Source organism: Canis lupus, chromosome 21 (assembly GCF_048164855.1).
Source record: "Canis lupus baileyi chromosome 21, mCanLup2.hap1, whole genome shotgun sequence".
Classification (NCBI taxonomy): domain Eukaryota; kingdom Metazoa; phylum Chordata; class Mammalia; order Carnivora; family Canidae; genus Canis; species Canis lupus.
Window position 1 is genome coordinate 33,743,694 of NC_132858.1, and position 19,669 is coordinate 33,763,362.

General features: G+C 37.9%; 1 protein-coding gene across 6 annotated transcripts in view; it reads left to right on the forward strand.

Moving 5' to 3' along the window:
- The first annotated feature begins 339 nt into the window (after window positions 1-339).
- PCLO (piccolo presynaptic cytomatrix protein) overlaps window positions 340-19,669 on the forward strand; it is a 389,843-nt gene continuing 370,513 nt past the window's right edge. For 5 of the 6 annotated variants that reach the window (XM_072791350.1, XM_072791351.1, XM_072791353.1 and 2 more), the window contains exons 1-2: window positions 340-611; window positions 6,529-8,083. In XM_072791350.1, coding sequence (XP_072647451.1) covers window positions 355-611; window positions 6,529-8,083 — 1,812 coding nt within the window. In that variant the 5' untranslated portion in view covers window positions 340-354. Of the gene's footprint in view, window positions 612-960; window positions 1,098-6,528; window positions 8,084-19,669 lie in introns of those variants that run through there. The other variant, XM_072791352.1, reaches the window with a different exon arrangement.

Genomic DNA, 19,669 nt, shown 5'->3' on the forward strand with positions numbered 1-19,669 from the left:
CACTGGGAGGGCGCGGCGGCGGGGGGCGGGGCGCGGGGCGCGGCGGCGGCGGCGGCGGCGGCGGCGGAGGGCGGGGCGCGGCGCGGGCGAGGGGGCGGGGCGCGGCGCGGCGGCGGGGGGGGCGGGCGGCGCCGGGCGGCGCGGCTCAGACGCGCTTCTCCCGGTCGGGGCGGCGGCGCGGCTGCGGGGACCGGGGCGCCATGGAGGCGGCCGCGGGCGTGAGCTGTGAGCGGGAGTAGCGCGCGCCCGGCGTTCCGCGGCCCGAGCGCGGCCCCGGCGGTCCCCGGCGGTCCCCGGCGGCCCCCGGCTTCCCCGCGGCGCCAGGAGGCAGCGCGGCGTCCGAGCGCCCGAGCCATGGGCAACGAGGCGAGCCTGGAAGGGGCCGGGCTCCCGGAGGGGCTGGCGGCGGCGGCGGCGGCGGCGGCGGCCGGCGGCGGGGCCGACGGGGCGGGGAGCTGCCCGCTCGCCGCGGGCCCGGCGGGCGTGGAGGCGGACCTGAGCCGGCTGAGCGACGAGGAGCGCCGGCAGATCGCCGCCGTCCTGTCAAGGGCGCGGGGGCTGCCCCCGGGAAGCGTGGCCCCGGCCGCGGCGGAGCCGCCTCCCTTGCACAGGCACGCAAAGCATGATGCATCTGCCGGGCGGTCGGTGGCTCCGGCGGGCGCGGGCGCGGGCGGGCGGGCGGTGCTTGCGCGGCGCCGCCGCCGGTGTGGGCCCGCGGGTGGGCAGCGGCGCGGCGCAGGCGGCTCCCGGGGCCGGGGCACGGACGGCCCGCAGTGTGTCCCGGCCCGGGAGCCCTCCGCAGGAGCAGGGACGCGCGGGAGCCGGGAGCCGGGAGCCGGGAGCCGGGAGCCGGGAGGGCCGGGTGCCCGCTGTCTCGCGGCGCCCGGGCGTTCCGGCAGGTTCGACCTGTATTTCATGTCTGAAATATCCCTGCCTGATACCTTTAGTCCCCGGAGGTGACCCCCCTCCCCCCCCCAGAACAGGAGCTGCCGAGGTGGAAGGCATGGAAGGAAGGAAGGAAGGCACCTTTTATAGTCCACGACAGACCCTAAAATACGTCGTGGCATTAAACAGATGGCTTGGTCGCAGCAGAGCAGGTGCTGTACGTGTATTTCTGAATTAGCATATGCTGTTCTTTAAACTATTGCTCTTTTATATGCAAAAGTACCCTAGTTGGTGGAAAAACGTGTGGATTTGTGTTGCCTTAAAATTAGTTTCCAATACATACTTTTCAAGTCAAAACAAAAGAATGACAGCTTGCACGGGCAATTAAGAGCTAGTCTGTGATATTAACGTATTAATTTCCCTCTCTAGCTCTCCATTTTCCTTCATCTAATGAATTAGTTGTTTTCTAATTAGAGCACTAAGAGGCTATAATCATTGTGCCTGCCTCGGCTTTTTCATTGTAAACAAACCCTTTAACTTTACACCCTCCCTTGGAGAACGGTTCTCTGTCCATGGTGCTGAAGCCAGTCCTTCCTTGTAACTGGACGGAGACCTACAGTTTTCATTTGAGATCTTGCAAATACGAAAGATCTGCATGTTGTAGGTGTAAGCTCTCATCCCCTACTTCATAAAAGTATTTTAACTTGGAAACTATCATATAAGTATATATATGTATATAGTATACAGTATATACTATATATATATACTTGTACGTATGTATATACCTTGCCAGGTAATTATTTAAATCTGACATAGAAGTGTAATGGATAGTTGCGATATTTTTAACATAAAATCTTAAATACTTGGAATATATCAGCTGAAAATCCTATGTTCTTGAAGCCACCGCTACTAGTAAGAACTTGCTCCTATATATTCAATGTGCTTTCTGTGTTTTCAAACTAGTAATATATGGGGCTATTTCTTTGGTATAAAGCCTTTTTTATCCATTACCTTAAGTATGACAGTTTATGATATGTACCATTTTTCTCTACTGATGAAAACCTGACTTGAAAAAAAATTTTGAACATTCATATATTAGATTTTCATAGGGTAATAATGAGGTATAATACTTTTTATTAGCCTTTTAGAAATGTATGCCAGCTCTTCTACAGTTTTTCCTAAGGGGTACATGCAACAGGTTTAGAATGCTGGTTACACAGACCAAGAAAAAGTGTGAGCTTTTATACCTACATTATTTTTTTCTATTAAGACGGTGACTTAAAAATACTATTTCAGCCCATGAAACTGTGGTTTTATGCTGTACTTATATTGGATTCTGCACTGATAATTTTGTTATAGTAGAATTTTTATTAATAGATTATTCTGTGGCCTCAACAGTTACTGGTGAAAGCTTCATCTAACTATTTAAAACAATATGCTTCTGATTTTTGAAACCTGTGTATATTTTCGTGAAAGATTTTTATAAAAGGTACATAATTTTTGGAAAGATATTATCCCTGTATGTGATAACCAAAGAAACACTTGGTTTATCATTTCGATTTTTAGAAGCAAACTACCTTAAGAATATATAAGAAAGTATCTCCAAATTATTTAGCTTGAAGAGGTTAACTGTGTCAATTAGATGTGGTATTTTGTTTTTAAATAAGGGTTGAGAGCCCAGAGAACTAGGTTCTTATCCTATTAATTTTAACAGACTCATGACAAATTATGTATGCTTCTCAGCCGTAGGTGCCTCAGTTTCCTTGCCTCCAAATATGGCACATGACATTTGTCTTACCTATATTGTAGAATCATTGAGAGCATTAGTTGGAAATTGACAGGGATGTTTTTCTTTGAATTCTAATCGGAAGAACTATAAATATCAAGAGTAGTAATCTCAGTATCAGCAGTGAATGGCATTGGCAATGATGGCTCCAGACAAATTGTATGTTGAATTCTTCACCATTAGATACATCAAAATAACTCATACCTTTTTTTTTTTTTTTTTTTTTAAACATATGTAAAAGTCAGTGCAATGTAGTGAGACTCCCACTTCCCTTCCCACCTCCACCTGGAGTCTGGATACCAGATGTCTGTGACTAACTAGTTATAACCTTGGATGAATCTCTTAGTGTTTTAAAGCCCTAGTAACCTCTGCATTATAAAAATGAATAGCTATTTCCCAAGTTGCTTATATTTCTAATATCAAAAAATTTTATGTGACTCAGCACTCTTAAGTGTCATTGCCTGTTGTGCTCCATTAAAAAATTTTTTTTAGCTTTCCAACTGCTTTTACATTCTTCTATGTGAACACATTTGCCTCATTTGTAACTGAAATATTTTTTCTGCTAATCTGTAAAAGGCAAATTTTAATCAGGGGATGATAGTAGTCATGAAAAAGGAGGTTGTATAAAACGTGGGTTGTTACAAGCTAGAAGTTACAGGTTACAAACAAAATGCTTCTGGATTTTTGATTTATTGAAGACCCAGGGAAAGGAAATTTTATCACTTGTTCTACTCATTCTATGTACAGCTATGGATATAAGAAGGGCTGTACTGAAAAATGCTTCTGACTCATACAATATTTTATAGGAATTCTGACTGACTCCATTATTTTCTTCAGTATTCTTTTGGGCCTCTCCTACTGGTAGACAACTCCACAACTTTTTTTTCTTCCTAGAGTAGCAGGCCAAGTCCAGGTTCTAAAATGGATGTTTCCATTCCAGTAGAATGTTTCACTTATATCTCAGGACTGTGAAGAATTTGAAAAAAATTCAAGAAACATTAATCTAGCATAAAACAAAAACCTGTTTCATTCATTCATTCATTGTTATTCATCCATTCATTCATCAAACACCAATGCTCTAGTTAACAGGTTTGGTTTTGGTGATGAAAAATAGATTATCTAGGAGATCACAGTCTAGTATTATAAGACACAGATTGCATTTTAGTCATTTTTCTTTTTAACAGAATGTTAACACCAAACAAAAATTCATCAAAAGACCACAATTAGCTGAGACACCTTTATATTTTTTGTTCAGTATTAAGCCTATATATTCTTTTAGTTATTATCTATTTCTTATATCCATATTTCCATGTTTAATAGCTAAAATTAGTTTAAATTGTAGGGGCATCTTTATAGCTGTATCAGTATTCTCACGGGGATTTTATTGTATAACATATTTGTAAGGAGGTACATGCAATTATAATTTCTGCTGTAAGCAGATTTAAATTTTGGTGTTGATACCACAAATATTTCATTTTCACAAAGCTTTTTTTTTGTATAATTGTTGGATTATGTGAAACAACACAAAAATAATGATTAAGTTTAATGGTATTTTCAAGAAAGAATAACTTAGTTAAATTAAGAGTGTATATATATATATATATATATATTTTTTTTTTTTTTTTTTGGTACTCTTTACATTATAGGTCTCTAGGACTCTACAAGGGAACCAGTTTAATTAGTTACTTAAATGATTACTTATAAGATAGATACTTCTGAAATGCAGTTCCTGAGAATGTGCCCTTCACCGGAGTGGTAGATTTTATTAATTGAGTGTGGAACATTTTTAGAATAATGTGAAGATCTATACAATGAAATTTTTGAAATCCATTTTCGGTTGTTTAGTATAGCTCGTCTATCTTCCTGTGGAAGGGAACACATAGAGTGGTCAGTAAAGAAACATTCAAAATTATTTTCTCCAAGTGGAAATATAGTACTTTAAAAGATACCTTAGAACCGTTGGAATTAATTAGGGTAATAATTTTAGTTCCTTGTTTAAGTCATCTAAAGTTTTTGCAGCTTTTTTCCTGGAGGAAATTGCCAAAACTAAGAGTTCTTTTTTTCACCTTTTATTAGAATATCACTTCTTGCATAGAATGGCTTTTATAGATTATTTTCTTTTGATTTTTTGCTATTTAGCATGGAGCCTGCTTCTCCCTCTGCCTATGTCTCTGCCTCTCTCTGTGTCTCTCATAAATAGATGAATAAAATCTTAAAAAAAAAATTAAAAATTTATAATCTGGCTTATTAGCAGCTAAGTTTTCACAAAACAAATTGAAACCTGTAGAACTTTATTGTGATCATCTCATATTTTCAGTGATGCTGAATAACTTTCTCTTTTTAATTAAAAAATCTTTTTCTAAAATTAAAAAGTTTCATATATCAAATGAAATATTTGTAATTTTACTTAATTCCAATACAGCCTATTCCTATTGGTTGTGATTTAATCAGTAAAGAATGGCTTATTTAAAAAAAATTAATGTATTTAATTTTTGGTTAAAAGTATAAGAAATCAGCTATTTTAATTATTTAATCATAGTCATTTAAACGTGATCACGTTTCCAAAACTATTTTAAAAACTCCATCATGTATGTTTGTCTCTGCATTAAAAGAAATTTTGCACAGTAGTTACAGTCTTAAGTCTTTGTCAATTTTATTATAAAATTACCAAGAATCTCACAGTGGCAATAGTAAATGTTATAGAAAACATTCAGTAAAGAGATTATTATGTTTTCTTCTTCTGAGAAAAGTAACAATACTTTCACAAATGAGGTCACAACCAGCTGTTGCTATCTGTATGCCAGGCTATATCTCAAGATTCTTTAAGTGTCTATCCGTATTTTGCATAGAGATCTCACATTAAGAATTAGCTATTGGGAAAATAATTAAATGACAACAGTTTTCTTCTAGAAGAAATACGGAATTGTTTCTCAAAAATTTCTAATTAAAGTAGGACTTCTCATTTTACAAAGTTTAATAAGGATAATATTTGAGGAATATTATCTTTTTAGAGTAACAGGGTAAAATTGAATAGATTATCAACTTTCTCAGAGTCCCTGGAAATGCATCAAGTAACCTCCTTTACTAAAACCTTCCATGATGTCATGTGTGCCTCATATGAGTAATGTAACTTCTTGTAATCAAGTAAAACAAACGAAAACAATTGCAACATGCTCCCACCTTTTAAAATGAATAGTTTTAATTCTCGGTGCTGTTAGTATTTGGAAGAATAATATTCTTCAAACATGAATGTACTAGAACGTAGCCCTGCACTGATTTATTGAGTTAATATATTTAATTAGGTTTTAAGAATGGCCAGATTTGGGATCCCTGGGTGGCGCAGCGGTTTGGCGCCTGCCTTTGGCTCAGGGCGCGATCCTGGAGACCCGGGATCGAATCCCACGTCGGGTTCCCGGTGCATGGAGCCTGCTTCTCTCTCTGCCTGTGTCTCTGCCTCTCTCTCTCTCTCTGTGACTATCGTAAATAAATAAATAAAATTAAAAAAAAAAAGTTATTATAATTAAAAAAAAAAAAAAAGAATGGCCAGATTCAATTAAGTGTAAATGAAAACTATTATAAGTAATGTCTAACTAGATATCTTAATTTTTTGTCACTTATAGTAGCGAGTATTGATTTTTTCCCCCTTTTGTTTACGTTGTCGAAAATCTCTACCCATGTCAAGAAAGTAACAAAGACTTAACACATTTAATGATCACTTATAGGATGCTGCAAAAATGTGTTTAGGTATATTTATACCTGCATAATTTTGAGGCCCTAAGAAAGCAACGGCTCATTGATATTACTTTGAGTTTAGATATTTTCCATTATTTTTACTTCTTTTTGTTTCACTCTTCCAGGAAGCAAGAATTGGATAGTAGTCATCCTCCAAAGCAACCAGGAAAACCGCCAGACCCTGGACGTTCAGCTCAGCCTGGTCTCAGTAAGAGTAGAACCACAGACGCTTTGAGGTCAGAGCAGAAGTCACCTGGACGGAGTCCTTCCACTATTAGCTTGAGAGAATCAAAGTCCCGAACTGATCTGAAGGAAGAGCACAAGTCTAGTATGATGCCTGGCTTCCTCTCAGAGGTTAACCCTTTAAGTGCTGTCTCCTCTGTTGTAAATAAATTCAACCCTTTTGATTTGATATCAGACTCTGATGCATCCCAGGAAGAAACTGCCAAGAAACAAAAAATAGCTCAGAAAGAGCAAGGAAAACCTGAAGGAATCACAAAGCCTCCATCACAACCGTCACCTAAGCCAGGTCCTAAGCAGCAAGGACCTGTGAGGGTCCCACCACAGCAGGATGGCTCTCCCAAATCAGTAACTTCTCAGCAACCAGAAAAAATGAAATCACAACCTCCAGGGACAGTAAAGCCAATTCAGGGGCTTACCCAGGCACCTCAGACAGACCAGGCACAATTGCCACCTCAAAGAGATGCAACCAGGCCTCAGACTAAACAGTCAGACACCGTGAGGGGAGAATCTGTTAAACCCTCAGTGCAAAGCCCATCCAAACCACCTATTCAGCAAGCAAGTCCTGGAAAACCTCCAGCCCAGCAATCTGGACCTGAAAAAGTTGCCACACCACACCCTGGGCCTGCAAAGCCCTCAGCTCAACAGCCAGGGACAGCAAAGCCCCTAGCCCAGCCACCAGGGACAACAAAGCCTGCTCCTCAGCAGCCTGGGACAAAGTCTCCAGCTCAGCTTGTTGGGCCTGCAAAGCCTCAAGCTCAACACACTGGGTCAGAGAAACTTCCATCTCAGCAGCCAGGGCCCGCAAAGCCCCTACCCCAACAGCCAGGGCCATCAAAATCCCCAGCTCACCAACCTGGGCCACAGTCTCTGGCTCAGCCACCTGGGCCTACAAAGACTCCATCTCAGCAGGTTGGGCCAACAAAGTCTCTGGCTCAGCAGCCTGGGCCAGGAAAAATGCCAGCTCAGTCTCCTGGCCCAGCAAAACCCCCTCATCAGGCTGGCCCGGCAAAGCCCCCTCCTCATCAGGCTGGCCCGGCAAAGCCCCCTCCTCAACAGCCTGGCCCGGCAAAGCCCCCTCCTCAACAGTCTGGCCTGGCAAAGCCCCCTCCTCAACAGCCTGGCTCTGCAAAGCCTTCACCTCAGCAGTCTGGTCCAGCAAAACCCCCTCCTCAACAGCCTGGCCCAGCAAAGCCTTCAGCTCAGCAATCTACAAAGTCAATAAGCCAAACAGGAGCTGGGAAACCTCTGCAGCCATCATCATCTCCATCTGCAGCACAGACTCCAGTACAAGGCCTCCCTAAAACCATCTGTCCTCTTTGCAATACCACTGAACTTCTGTTGCATGTTCCAGAAAAGGCCAATTTTAACACATGCACTGAGTGTCAAACCACTGTATGTAGCCTCTGTGGTTTTAATCCCAATCCTCATTTAACCGAGGTGAGTACATTTATTCATTGTGTTCATGCTCTTAATTGATATTGTCTTGCACAAATGATGCTTAGTTTATCACTGGTTTCATAGGATGACATTGTTTTCCTCTCATCCTTTCCTTCCTCCCTCCTTCTCTGCTAATTGTAAATTTAAAGAATTATTAAATATTTTCTTTAATAATAAGCCCAAAATATTGCCGCAATTTTTGATAAGTTTGGCCTATAAAGTAAAAATTGGTTTAAAGATACTGAGCATTTTTATTCGTTGCACTCTGTCCCATACAACCCAAATTAATAGTGTAATATGCAGTGATATTTATTGTTTAGTAAGCAGTGTTATTAGTTTAACTTTAAAGTTCATACTCCTGCCTACCAAACTTAAGGTACTCTTAACTGCGATCATACCTGTAATGGGAGGGAAAAACAGGCAATATTTTCGCATTATAAATACAATTTTAACACAAAATTGAATACACTTTTCCAAACTGTATATCCTCTTTCCCTGCCAGCAATTTTGATACATACTGGGAAGGCATGCTTCACTCTTTAGTTGAGAGTCATTAATAACAGCCTAAGTCAGTTCATAAAGTGAAGAAGTGATGAGAGCAGGTTCCCCATTGGTGGGTGTCTTCTCAGAAGTCCACAATTTATTTCTTCAAGTCTTTGGGTAAACCTTCCTGACCTATCAAAGCATAAAGGGGCCACTAGTGACACAGATGAGCTCAACACTGTTTAAGGATAGAAAATTAATCTTCAAGAAGTCAGTTAATGTTAACCCAGCACGTGAAGGCACTACATTAAACAAAAAGATATATATTTTAATAGGTAGAAATTTGGGGACATTCAGGGCGAAGAGGCAAAAAACCCAAAACAGCACAAGAGCTCAGAAATTCTCTGAAGTTAAGAAATAATTATAGTGAAGATGAGATAATATAAGTGAGAATAGAGAGGCTAGAAGAATACATTTTTAAAAGAAATCTGGTGGCTTCTACCCAGTGAGAAGGCACAGAAATCACTTTGTCTGCAGGACAGCTGTTGGTAGGCTATGTGTGTATTATGTCTGTGAAAGCCCAGGAAGGAACTGACAGCAGGCGATGAAGAATTATGTGATTTAAATATTCTTGAGAGAGGAGACTTGTGTACCCTTGTTATAAATGAAATCTATTTTATGATAATAACAGCATTGATGATTATTGATAGCTGTTATATTAGCTGGGATACTTACTCTGATGAGAGATTAAAATGATGTAAATTAAAAATGTGTTAACTTCTGCTGGTTTTCTGAAGTATCATTTACTGTTCTTATCCAAAAGTCCTATTAAGTACCTTAACTTTTCAGATAAGTCATCTTTAATATAACATTGTAATTAATAAGAACATGCTGCATTCAAATCGTAGCAAACATTGGATTATAAGTAATTTGTGTATGTAGTTGTAGCGTTTAAAATTTTGGTGAAGATATGTTTCTGCTTGTACTATATGACATTGACAGGAATGTATGGTCATAATGACTTCCAACAATAGGTCATTTCATGAAATGCCATTTTTTTGGCAATCTATAAAGCAGAAGCATGCAGTCAGACTTTGAAGCCACATATATTATTAGAATACCTGTTATATGGAAAATATTTTAATACATGTTTGGAAGAATGTAAAGATAATTAAAACATAATGCTAATCTTAACATCAAAGCGTATGAAGTGAGATAATACATGCACAAGGCACCACGATATGTGGTCAAATGATAAGAGTTATGAGAGAGATGGACTAACACTCTGGACTTCAGAATAAGAAGTGTCCTTTCCAGTGGGTGAGATTAAGAAAAGCTTCATGGAGAAAAAGGCATGTGAGTTATTTTGAGCTAAGGATGGACAGTGTTTGAACAGGTGAAGGACATGGAAAGGGGTGATGATTTGGTCTAAGACCTAGAGCCAGGAAAATGTAAGGTGTATTAAAGGAATCTGTGGTAAATCTAGGTTGACTGAAGTGGTGGAGGAAAGAAAGATAGATAATGAGATTGGAGAGGAGTCGAAGTCAGATTTTGGCCTCCCTCATTTAGCAGGTTGCGGTGAACATTCTGCTTTATGAAACTTATTTAATGTAGTCGTACCTTCAGTTCCTCATTCATTTTGCAAGTTTATATCAAATGCCTGTTGTGAAGCCCACATTGAATGCTCTGAGAGAACCAAGAATTCATTGGATGTGGAGCCTTTCTTCCAGGAAATAAAATAGGGGAAACAAAAATTGTATATGAGAAAGAAAAAAAGTATATATATGAAAACGTAACTTTTACAAGGCTTTACAGTTGACATAGTTCCTTCCTACTTGTTTTATCAAAATTAAATTTCCAAATAATTTCATGGGCATATATTCTGTTTTCTCTACTATAATAATTAGAAAACTAGTGTTCAGGTGGTTACCATGGTTACTTTACTTCTTAGGATCATCCTGATAGTAAATAATCAAGAATTCACCCTAAAACTCCTGATTACAAATCTGTTTACTTTTGGTAGGAACAGAGATAAAATGCTATGAGGTCAAAGAAAGAACACATCACTATCACTGATGGGAGGTGCATGGGCATCATGACTATCTTCATGAAAAGAAAAGGATTTGGGCTGGAAATGATGAAGCATAATAGGAATTTGGACACTTACAGAAGGAGTTGGGAGTGTGGGGGCAGGTCTACCTCACTAGTTCATTAAAGGAAAGCATTTCCATTACTGATGAGATGAGCTTGGGCAAGTCATTTAAACTTTCTGTGGCACGGACACCATTTGAAGTTTGAATATAATAATGTATTCTCTGCCAAAAGCATTGTATTATTAGGAGGATTCTCTGAACATTTGCATGAGAAGGTATTATTAAGTATATTAGGTGCTTTTTAAGTTGCAATATAATGCAACCTGGATAAGATTTAACTTCTAAAGCTTGACCTCAGCTTGTTTTTTTACATAGGTACACTATCGTAAGCTGTTGGGTTCTAAGGGAGCAATCAGGAGCCATTTGATTTAGTATTTTTTTTTATTTATAATATTAATAGTAACATTACTTTTATTTTTTTCTCCCACAAGTAAAAATGTCATCTGAGTTGTAATTCTAAGCTCTAGGAAGGCACCTTCCCTAATCCTGTCCACCAAATGGCCAGTTCCTCATTCCTGAATTAACAGGGGGTCAGATTGGGAAGTGAGACCTGTGGATTGAGGCTGAAAGCTTCTGGTTGAAGGGAGAAGATGGATGAAATTTTGGGAATAATTGCCACTGTATGTCCATAAGGAAGTAAACTTCTTTGCATCTTCTGAAGAGGATATAACACTCTGGGTCAGATTGTCTTCAAATATTCGGATTGAGTAAGCAGTTTCTCTGCAGGACAGGGACAGATGCAGGATGTTCTTGAGTGCTTTAATTTACATGGATTTATTACTTGTAAGTTTGATATTTATGTGTGAGTAACTCAATACTATTACTTTTGTAGTTTATGGGTTATATAGAATATTCTCTTGTATCAGTTCCTTTTTTTTTTTTTTTACAATTTTATTTGTTTATTCATGAGCAACACAGAGAGAGAGAGAGGCAGAGACACAGGCAGAGGGAGAAGCAGGCTCCATGCAGAGAGCCTGATGCGGGACTCGATCCCGGTCTCCAGGATCACGCCCTGGGCCGAAGGCTGGCGCTAAACCGCAGAGCCACCCAGGGATCCCCTCTTGTATCAGTTCTTGACAAGATTAGAATTTCTCTGATACTTTTTGTTACCAACATATCAGAATCATGACTATATTTGCTTAAGAATATTCTGGCTCTTAAATGATACCAGTCTGGGGATGAAGGATTGGAGAGGTATCATCATTCAGACACAAGCTTTAGGGAAGGGGATTTTTACTTCCTTAACTAAATTTGTTAGCTTTCTCCTACCCCTGCCACACACACACACACACACACACACACAAACCCTCACACCCTTGGACAACTCAGATATCTGTGTGAAGAGGATGGTATTTAAATCGTCCACTCTGCTGGCTGACAAGATGTGCACTGCTCCAAATAAACCTTAAGAATCTACTGGCTCCAAGCCTAGACTTTTGGTGCCAAGAGGAGTTTATAGCTATCTCTTTTTGCCAGTCCATTAACAGAATAAATCTCAACAATGCAGCTTCTCTCTTTGGGCTTGCTTTCTGACACAGACACTGAACAGTTGCTTTCTAAATAGCAACAACAGCATTTTTTGTTGTTTTTGTTGTTCATTTACTTTCTCTCTTTTGATGTATAGCCTGGGACAAATACAGGGAGAGATTTAAAGACTTGTCCCTAATGTCTGAGAATTCTCAAATTTTGTAATATATGAAGTGACTTCATCATTCTTCAGAATGCTGATACTGAACCAAATATTAATAATGAAAGTGGATTTAAGGTGCTTTGTGGGGGTTTATTTATTTATTTTTTGGTCATATTATTTTTGGTCATGATGGCCCATATGTTAATTAGTTTCTTGGCTATACCAGATATTTAACAAAAACATGGCCATATTTTAGGGGCTAAAAAACCCCAAAAAACAAACCCACCTAAACTTGCATATAAACACCCTCCACTTATTAAAAAAAAAACAAAATAAAAAAATGAAATTCCTCAGGTAGGCAAAATGACTTAACTGGGCACCACTTAGGTGGATAGGCCTGCTACATCTTCCATTTCTGGTGAGAGAAACCAAGGGGGAAAATCTGTTAAGAAAAACTGGTGAGAAAGAAAGTAGAGCTGTGCCCAGTGTCAGGTGCTAGAACCTATAGAGAAAGAAAACCAGTAAGACCTTCCTGATGGTGGAGTAGCTGGAGGAATGTTTAGAAGAAAGAATATTCTCTTGCTTCCTGATGCAGCGCAAAGGTCTTGCACCTCTAATTCTAAGCAAAGACTGCAACATAGTTCCTCTTAAAAAGGAAGACTGGGCACAGTAAGTTCACCTCTTCTTTCTAAAAGTCCCACTTCTTAAAAGATTGAAAATATAGTGGTTCCAGAAAATGGTAAAAGACCACCAATAGTATAAGTTGGCATGTTGCATTCCTAGAAGATAGTAAAATGGGAAAAAGATGACAGAAAAAGACCCAAGGAAACCGCTGTACAAATGGCTTCCTCAGGGGATCTCTGTGAGCTCTAAGCTAGGAATGAACAAATCCAGAAATCAGTCATGGGTTGTGGGTAGTGATCAAACTACAGATTAAAGAACTGGAGTAGGAATCAGTACAACTAATTGACTATTTTCTAATCTCCAGTGGGAAGATGGTGGGTGGGGAGAGGCTTGATTTTTCTTTCCCTCTAGCGAAAGCTAAAGCATTCTCCAGGTGACAGGATGAGCTGCCTATTGGCCCCTCATGAGAAAACTAGGGCCTTTGAAAGAGGATTAGAAGTAATGCCCTTCTCACACAAGAGAGTGATTGAAAGGAGAAAACAAAACATTGTTCAACTGTGTGTCAACTTCACTGATCTCTTACTGTCCTGGAAAGCTGTCCTGAACTTGGACACTGACCCTCTGCCGTCCCATCTCTCATTCAAAGGAGAGGACTAATGGAGAAGCAGAATGTCTACAAACACAGAAGAACCTTTGTTGGTTATCTAGTAAGCTATGGAGACATTCACCATAAATGACTGGTTTGAGAGACACACTTGACATTTTAAGCAATAATCCCACATGAAGGATGCAGGTGACCTACTGAAAAATAAAACAACAACAGAAACACCTGACCTAATAGGAAAGAACTCATTCAGGGAATATAAAGAACTTACAAAAATTTTTCTTATTCTTGAGAAATATTGAAAAGGATATTTCATAAATAATTACCATATTCAAATTTCAGTGGGTCCGCTTGATGGTCAGGAAAAGACCCAGGATTTTTCCATACTAAGAACTAAATTAAGACAAATAAAAAAATTACTCAACTACTTACTGTATTTCAGACACCATTCTAGACTCTGGGCATATAAGAGTGAACAAAGTAGACAGAAATTCTCCCCTTGTGGAATGTGTGGTCTGTTAAGAGGGACAAATAAAACATATAGTGTGATAGCTGGTAATAAATGTTATGGAGAGAAATGATGTAGCAGAAGGTCAGAGCATGGATCATGAGGGGAGGGGATCATTTGGTAGGTTTTCCTTCCATTGAGGGATTAGGGTCTGGGAATTATGGATAACTTGAGAATCTGGAATGTTTACTGGTGACTACAGATCTAATTTGTGTATATAGTCCTAAATAAAGCTTGCGTTTGGGAGTGATTAAGGAAGAAAAGGATGAGAATGCACCCAGAAATGTGTAAAATTCTGAGATTTTCCTCTTTTCTACTTTCTTTGGTGATGTGGAGGCTGAGAAAGGGGCATTTTATCTCCTATTTTAGTATATGTGCTGCCAAAGTGAGCACAAGGGAATTTTATCTCCTATATGGGGGCACTTTCTGGATACCTGCCCATGGAGTTGTAGACATTTCAGGGAGGTAGTTATTTATAACTCTGGGAGCTCTGGGGATCTAAAAGAAATATTAAAAATCATGAAGAGTATACCTAAGAGCTCTAGTAGGAGCTCCAGAAAGAAAGAATCAAGATGATAGAGATAAGCTCTAGAAAAACATTTCTCTGAAGTAAAGAAAGATTGAAGTCTTCAGATTGTACAAGTCTACCACTGACCATGCAAGATGAATCAAATAACTGATAGGTACATCCTGAGGAAATACCAGATTTCCAAAGATGAGAAGAAAACCTAAAAGACTTCAACAGAGAAAAATACTACCATCTACGAAAAGATGAGAAATCAAACAGCTACCATACTCATTATCAACACAGAAGACGGTAGTTAGGGAGTGATTTCTTTAAATTTCCAGATATGATGATAAGATGAATTTTGTACCTAGACAAGATATCAGGAGAGAGTATGAGGGCAGCTTAAGAATGTTCTAACACGTGAAAGAATGCATACAAGGTATTACCTCTCTATAGGTATATGTGTATATATATTTTATTGCATGCTAAGATATGCATTAAATATTTCTTGGCTATGGCCTAAGACAGTCCTAAAGTAGTGGTAATGTAAGGTGGTCTTGAAACATTGAAGCTTTTATAGTAGGCTGAAAAAACGTAATATTTTAAATTTATAAATTGAAACTTGATACTATACTGGCAACCTCTAGGAAAATTCAAAGCAAAACTTCACACTGGTTGATTGAGGAAAGTAAGGCTTGGTAGAGAAGATTTTACCTTTAATGTACCGTTTTGCACCATTTTTTTTAAGCTTGTAAATTTATGTTATAATTAACATTTAAGTAATTAAAAAATTCTCCATCAAGTGATTGGTTGAACATTTTTTTTTTCTTTTGGTTGAACAGTTTTGTGATAGAATGAATAAAGGATTTAGATTCTTGATTTTTATACCTTTAGCCTTGGCATTCTACTTTTTGACATGACGAGAATTTTTGGTTTTAAAAAACAATGATGATTTGAAATGCCTTTATGCCTATGATGACAAATTTGATTAGTTTTTCTTTTAAAAGATTTTATTTATTCTAGAGAGAGAGAGAGAGAGAGAGGCAGAGACACAGACAGAGGGAGAAGCAGGCTCCATGCAGGGAGCCCAATATGGGACTCGATCCCGGGACTCCAGGATCACGCCCTGAGCTGAAGGCAGACGCTCAACTGCTTAGCCACCCAGGCATCCCTAATTTGGTTAGTTTTAATACGTCCTTTGTCACTATCATGTGTGCTTTAACTGACAGTTTTTATATGAATCCAGTGCAGAGAAATAGTCTCTTGATTCTAAATATAATGTTCTTATAGTCCAAAGATAAAGGACTTTTTTTTCAGATTATTCTCTGATAATCCATATGGTATCATTAATAATATTTAAATAAGAATACCCTGACTATAACAAAATTAATTTATTTTCACTTAAAATAGTTTTCTGATGAATTTGAAGGAATAGAAATACTCATTTAAAAAAATCTTACTTAAATATGTTTAGAAACACCATATTTATTTAGCTTTCATTTTCGACAACATCCAGTTTGCAACATTTTTCTCATGACTTGGATGTTCCCTGTATAACATATTGAGCAATATTGAGTAGGAAAGGTATAAAGCCAGTGTTCTTGGACCTTCGTTACTTCGTTATTTTATATGTTTCTGAACATATAAAATATATGTTCTCTATGTTCTCTATGTATTAGTTTAGTCATTAGAACCAAAGCTGCTTTTTTTTTTTTTCACTTTCAGCTTTTAAATGACTAAATGTTTCAGGTGACTTTCTGCATATCCAACTTTTAAAATATCTACTAAGGCTGTTCATATTATTGCAACCAGTATGATGATGTATGTAGCTGGGTAAGGACAGATGTTCTGCTGTGAAAGCAGATACCTGCACCTAAACAAAATCATTTACTGGATCAGTAAACTCAATACAGTGATGAGTGAACGTGCTTATTGTTCACATCTCTTGAGAAAACATCTAACATTCACTCCTATTCCATATCTTAATTAGCGTAGATAAAAGTAAGCTTTTACTTACAGATATGTCAAAGATAATACATTAAAGACAAAAATGTAAATAATCTATTAGAAGTATAATTTTTTTCCTTAAAAATGCCAATATCAAGTTCATCAATAAGGCATCAGATCTAGGGTGTATACTCTTGCTGATATTCCTATGAATTTACTTTGAAGTAGTTCTAGTTACCTCTGATAAGGAAGCAACTACTTTTCTACAAGTGTTTCTTGCCTTTTTTCTTCAGTAAAAGAGATTGATCTTTGGTCACAGAAAGGAGAGATCTTAGTTTGAACACTATGCATTTCAGACTGCAGTAGGCCCTCTATATTCATTTTGTCATTTCATGCTCTTTTATGAGGTGGTATCCACATTTTAAAGACGAGTAAAGAAAAAAAAAAGATGAGTAAAGAGAGTAAGGAAATAAAAATTCATGTTGTAAAGCAATTTGAAATCTCCGATGTTTCTTTATAAGTTAATCATCAGATGGCCCTTTGGAAAAGTGGAAATAAAGTGGGATTTTAGATTAGGAAATGTGAATATGAACCCTAGCTCAGCTACTTACTTGTGATTTGGTCTGATTGCTCTATTTTTCTTTCTTTTTTTTAAAAAATATTATTTTTTTCATTTGTTTTTATTGAAGTTTGATTTGCCAAATATAGTATACCACCCAGTGCTCATCCTATCAAGTGCCCCCCCTTAGTGCCTGTCACCCAGTTACCCCAACCCCATGCCCACCTCCCCTTCCACTACCCTTTTTTTGTTTCCCAGAGTTAGGAATCTCTCATGGTTTGTCTCCCTCTCTAATTTTTCCCACTCAGTTCCCCGCCTTTCCTTTATAATCCCTTTCACAATTTCTTTTGAGATCACTCTATTTTTCTAAATATTCAGTTTTCTTATTTATGATATAAAACTATTCATAAAGTAAAAATCCTATTTGGCAGTGCAAGTGCTTTGAAATTGAAAGTAGTATATAAACATTATTTTTCATCTTTATAAAAATTATGATAGGCAAGTAGGGATAGTGCCATCATTGCTAATTCCATTTGTCAGTGAGAAAACTGAAATTAGGGACTTTAGGTGACTCCAGGTCACAAAATTACTGAGCAATGAATCTCATATAGGATGCTAGATCTGCTGACTCCAAATTTAGCATCTTTTTTTTTTTAAATGGGAGATCATGTTGTCTTTAAATAGGCCATTTCTTAAATTTTTAGGTTAAAGAAAGTGTGTGTGTGTGTGTGTGTGTGTTTGTAAATTTCACATATTCTTAAAGTTAAAAAAATTAACTTTCTTGGCAAGAGTTTAGTTTTGAAATTTAGTGTAAATTAAACGAAGGTCCAAGAACACTGGCTTTATACCTTTCCTACTCAATATTGCTCAAACAAGAGTGTTATATTGCTGGGTTCTTTTTTGTTCCTTAGGAAAACTCTGAACTTCTACTCTGAGCTAGCCACTCTGTTAGATTTTGAAAATATAGATGATGAAGTTGATAACTTTGTTTACTGTCAGGAATAGAACTCAGAGTCCAAAAGGAGAGAGAATAATTTAGCAAATGAAGATGAGATCTTGTTTGTAAAACAGAATATAATAAAATTTATGTAGATGAGATCTGGTCTCCTTTGAATATAAAACAATAAACCACGTTGTCTTTTTTTTTCTCTAATTAAAAATAAAGATTTAAAAAATTGATTATAAAACATTGTGATAGAAATATGGCATATCTGTCATTTGTTCAGTAAAGTCAGAGTTTTCAGTAAAATTCATGGAGCACCTGTTAGGAGCAGATTTATACTTACATAAAACAAAAGAAGTGAGTGGCAGGCTTTATTATGTGAACGTGTCATTGGGAATTCTGTGATTGTAAAAGTTGGGAAAAATTTTAATGTGTAGATTTATATGTTTTTAAACTTGACAGAGGAAGGATTAAAAAATGATTGGAAGGAAATAAATGGTAATGAAAAATGTGGATAGGATCTATGAAAAAAATGGAAAGTAATGTAAAGGTGATTAAGTATAATTTTAAAATCCAATTTGCCTTACATTCTTGAAAATGTGCATATGTATAACTGTAAAATATGAGTAAATTATAAGTGGCTTCCATTCATAGAAAGCTACAAGAGGCTAAAATCCTTATGAAATTTTGTTGTTTGTACACAAGATTTAATATACTTAAAGCATTTCATATTTATTTTTAAAAAGTATTTTTTTCCTTTCCAACTCAATATATAGGTGATTATCTTAATTCCAGTGAGCATCTGATTGAAATAAAAATTCATAGCTTCCAGCGTATGTAATGAGTTCATAAAGTTTAGGTGACCTTTGGTTTTTACTAATGGATTTATTTCTTTAATTTTTAAATGAAATAAGAGGGCAATTCAGTAAGCTATTTGCAAACACAGCCTAATTGGAACTATTAGATCACAGGCTACAAGAGTATGTGACAGCTCAAGGTGTGTGTTAATCATTCAAGGTATAAAAGTTGAAATTTGCCATATGAGAGGCAGTTCAGAAGTGTTAATGCATAGCATATGTAAATTCAGTTTATTGATTTGGGATCCTTCTCTCTTTGTATGGCTGTACTAGAGTACAAATATATTTTCATGTCTGTGTTTTTGCAGTAATTATTTTTTAAAGTTTTGCTTTGATGAAAGCAGTTTTCTGGTTTTGGACTGCCTTGACAAATATCAAACTATGGTTTTATCATTTGATCCTATTTTTTGAGGATTTACACATGTTATTGCTAGTACTTGGTGAATATTATTATGCTTTAAGAAGGAAAAAGTTTGTGTTTAGTGTACATTTTATGAGGTTTGTTAATGGTTGGTGAATTATGCTGCAGAAATTATAATCCACACACTTTAAGAGAGGACATATCCATCCAACTTCTGGGTGGATTGTTTTAAATAAAATTGTTGTACCAAGTTGCTAAGCATGTCATCACAGTTCTGAGGAATGCTAATGTCCTGTTTTTAGCCAAAATAAATTGTGCATTAATATGCATAGCTAAAGATGTCAACCACAGTGAGCCATCTGTAGCCAAACTGAGTAACTGCCTCTGTGGAGGAGGTCATGTGGCTTGG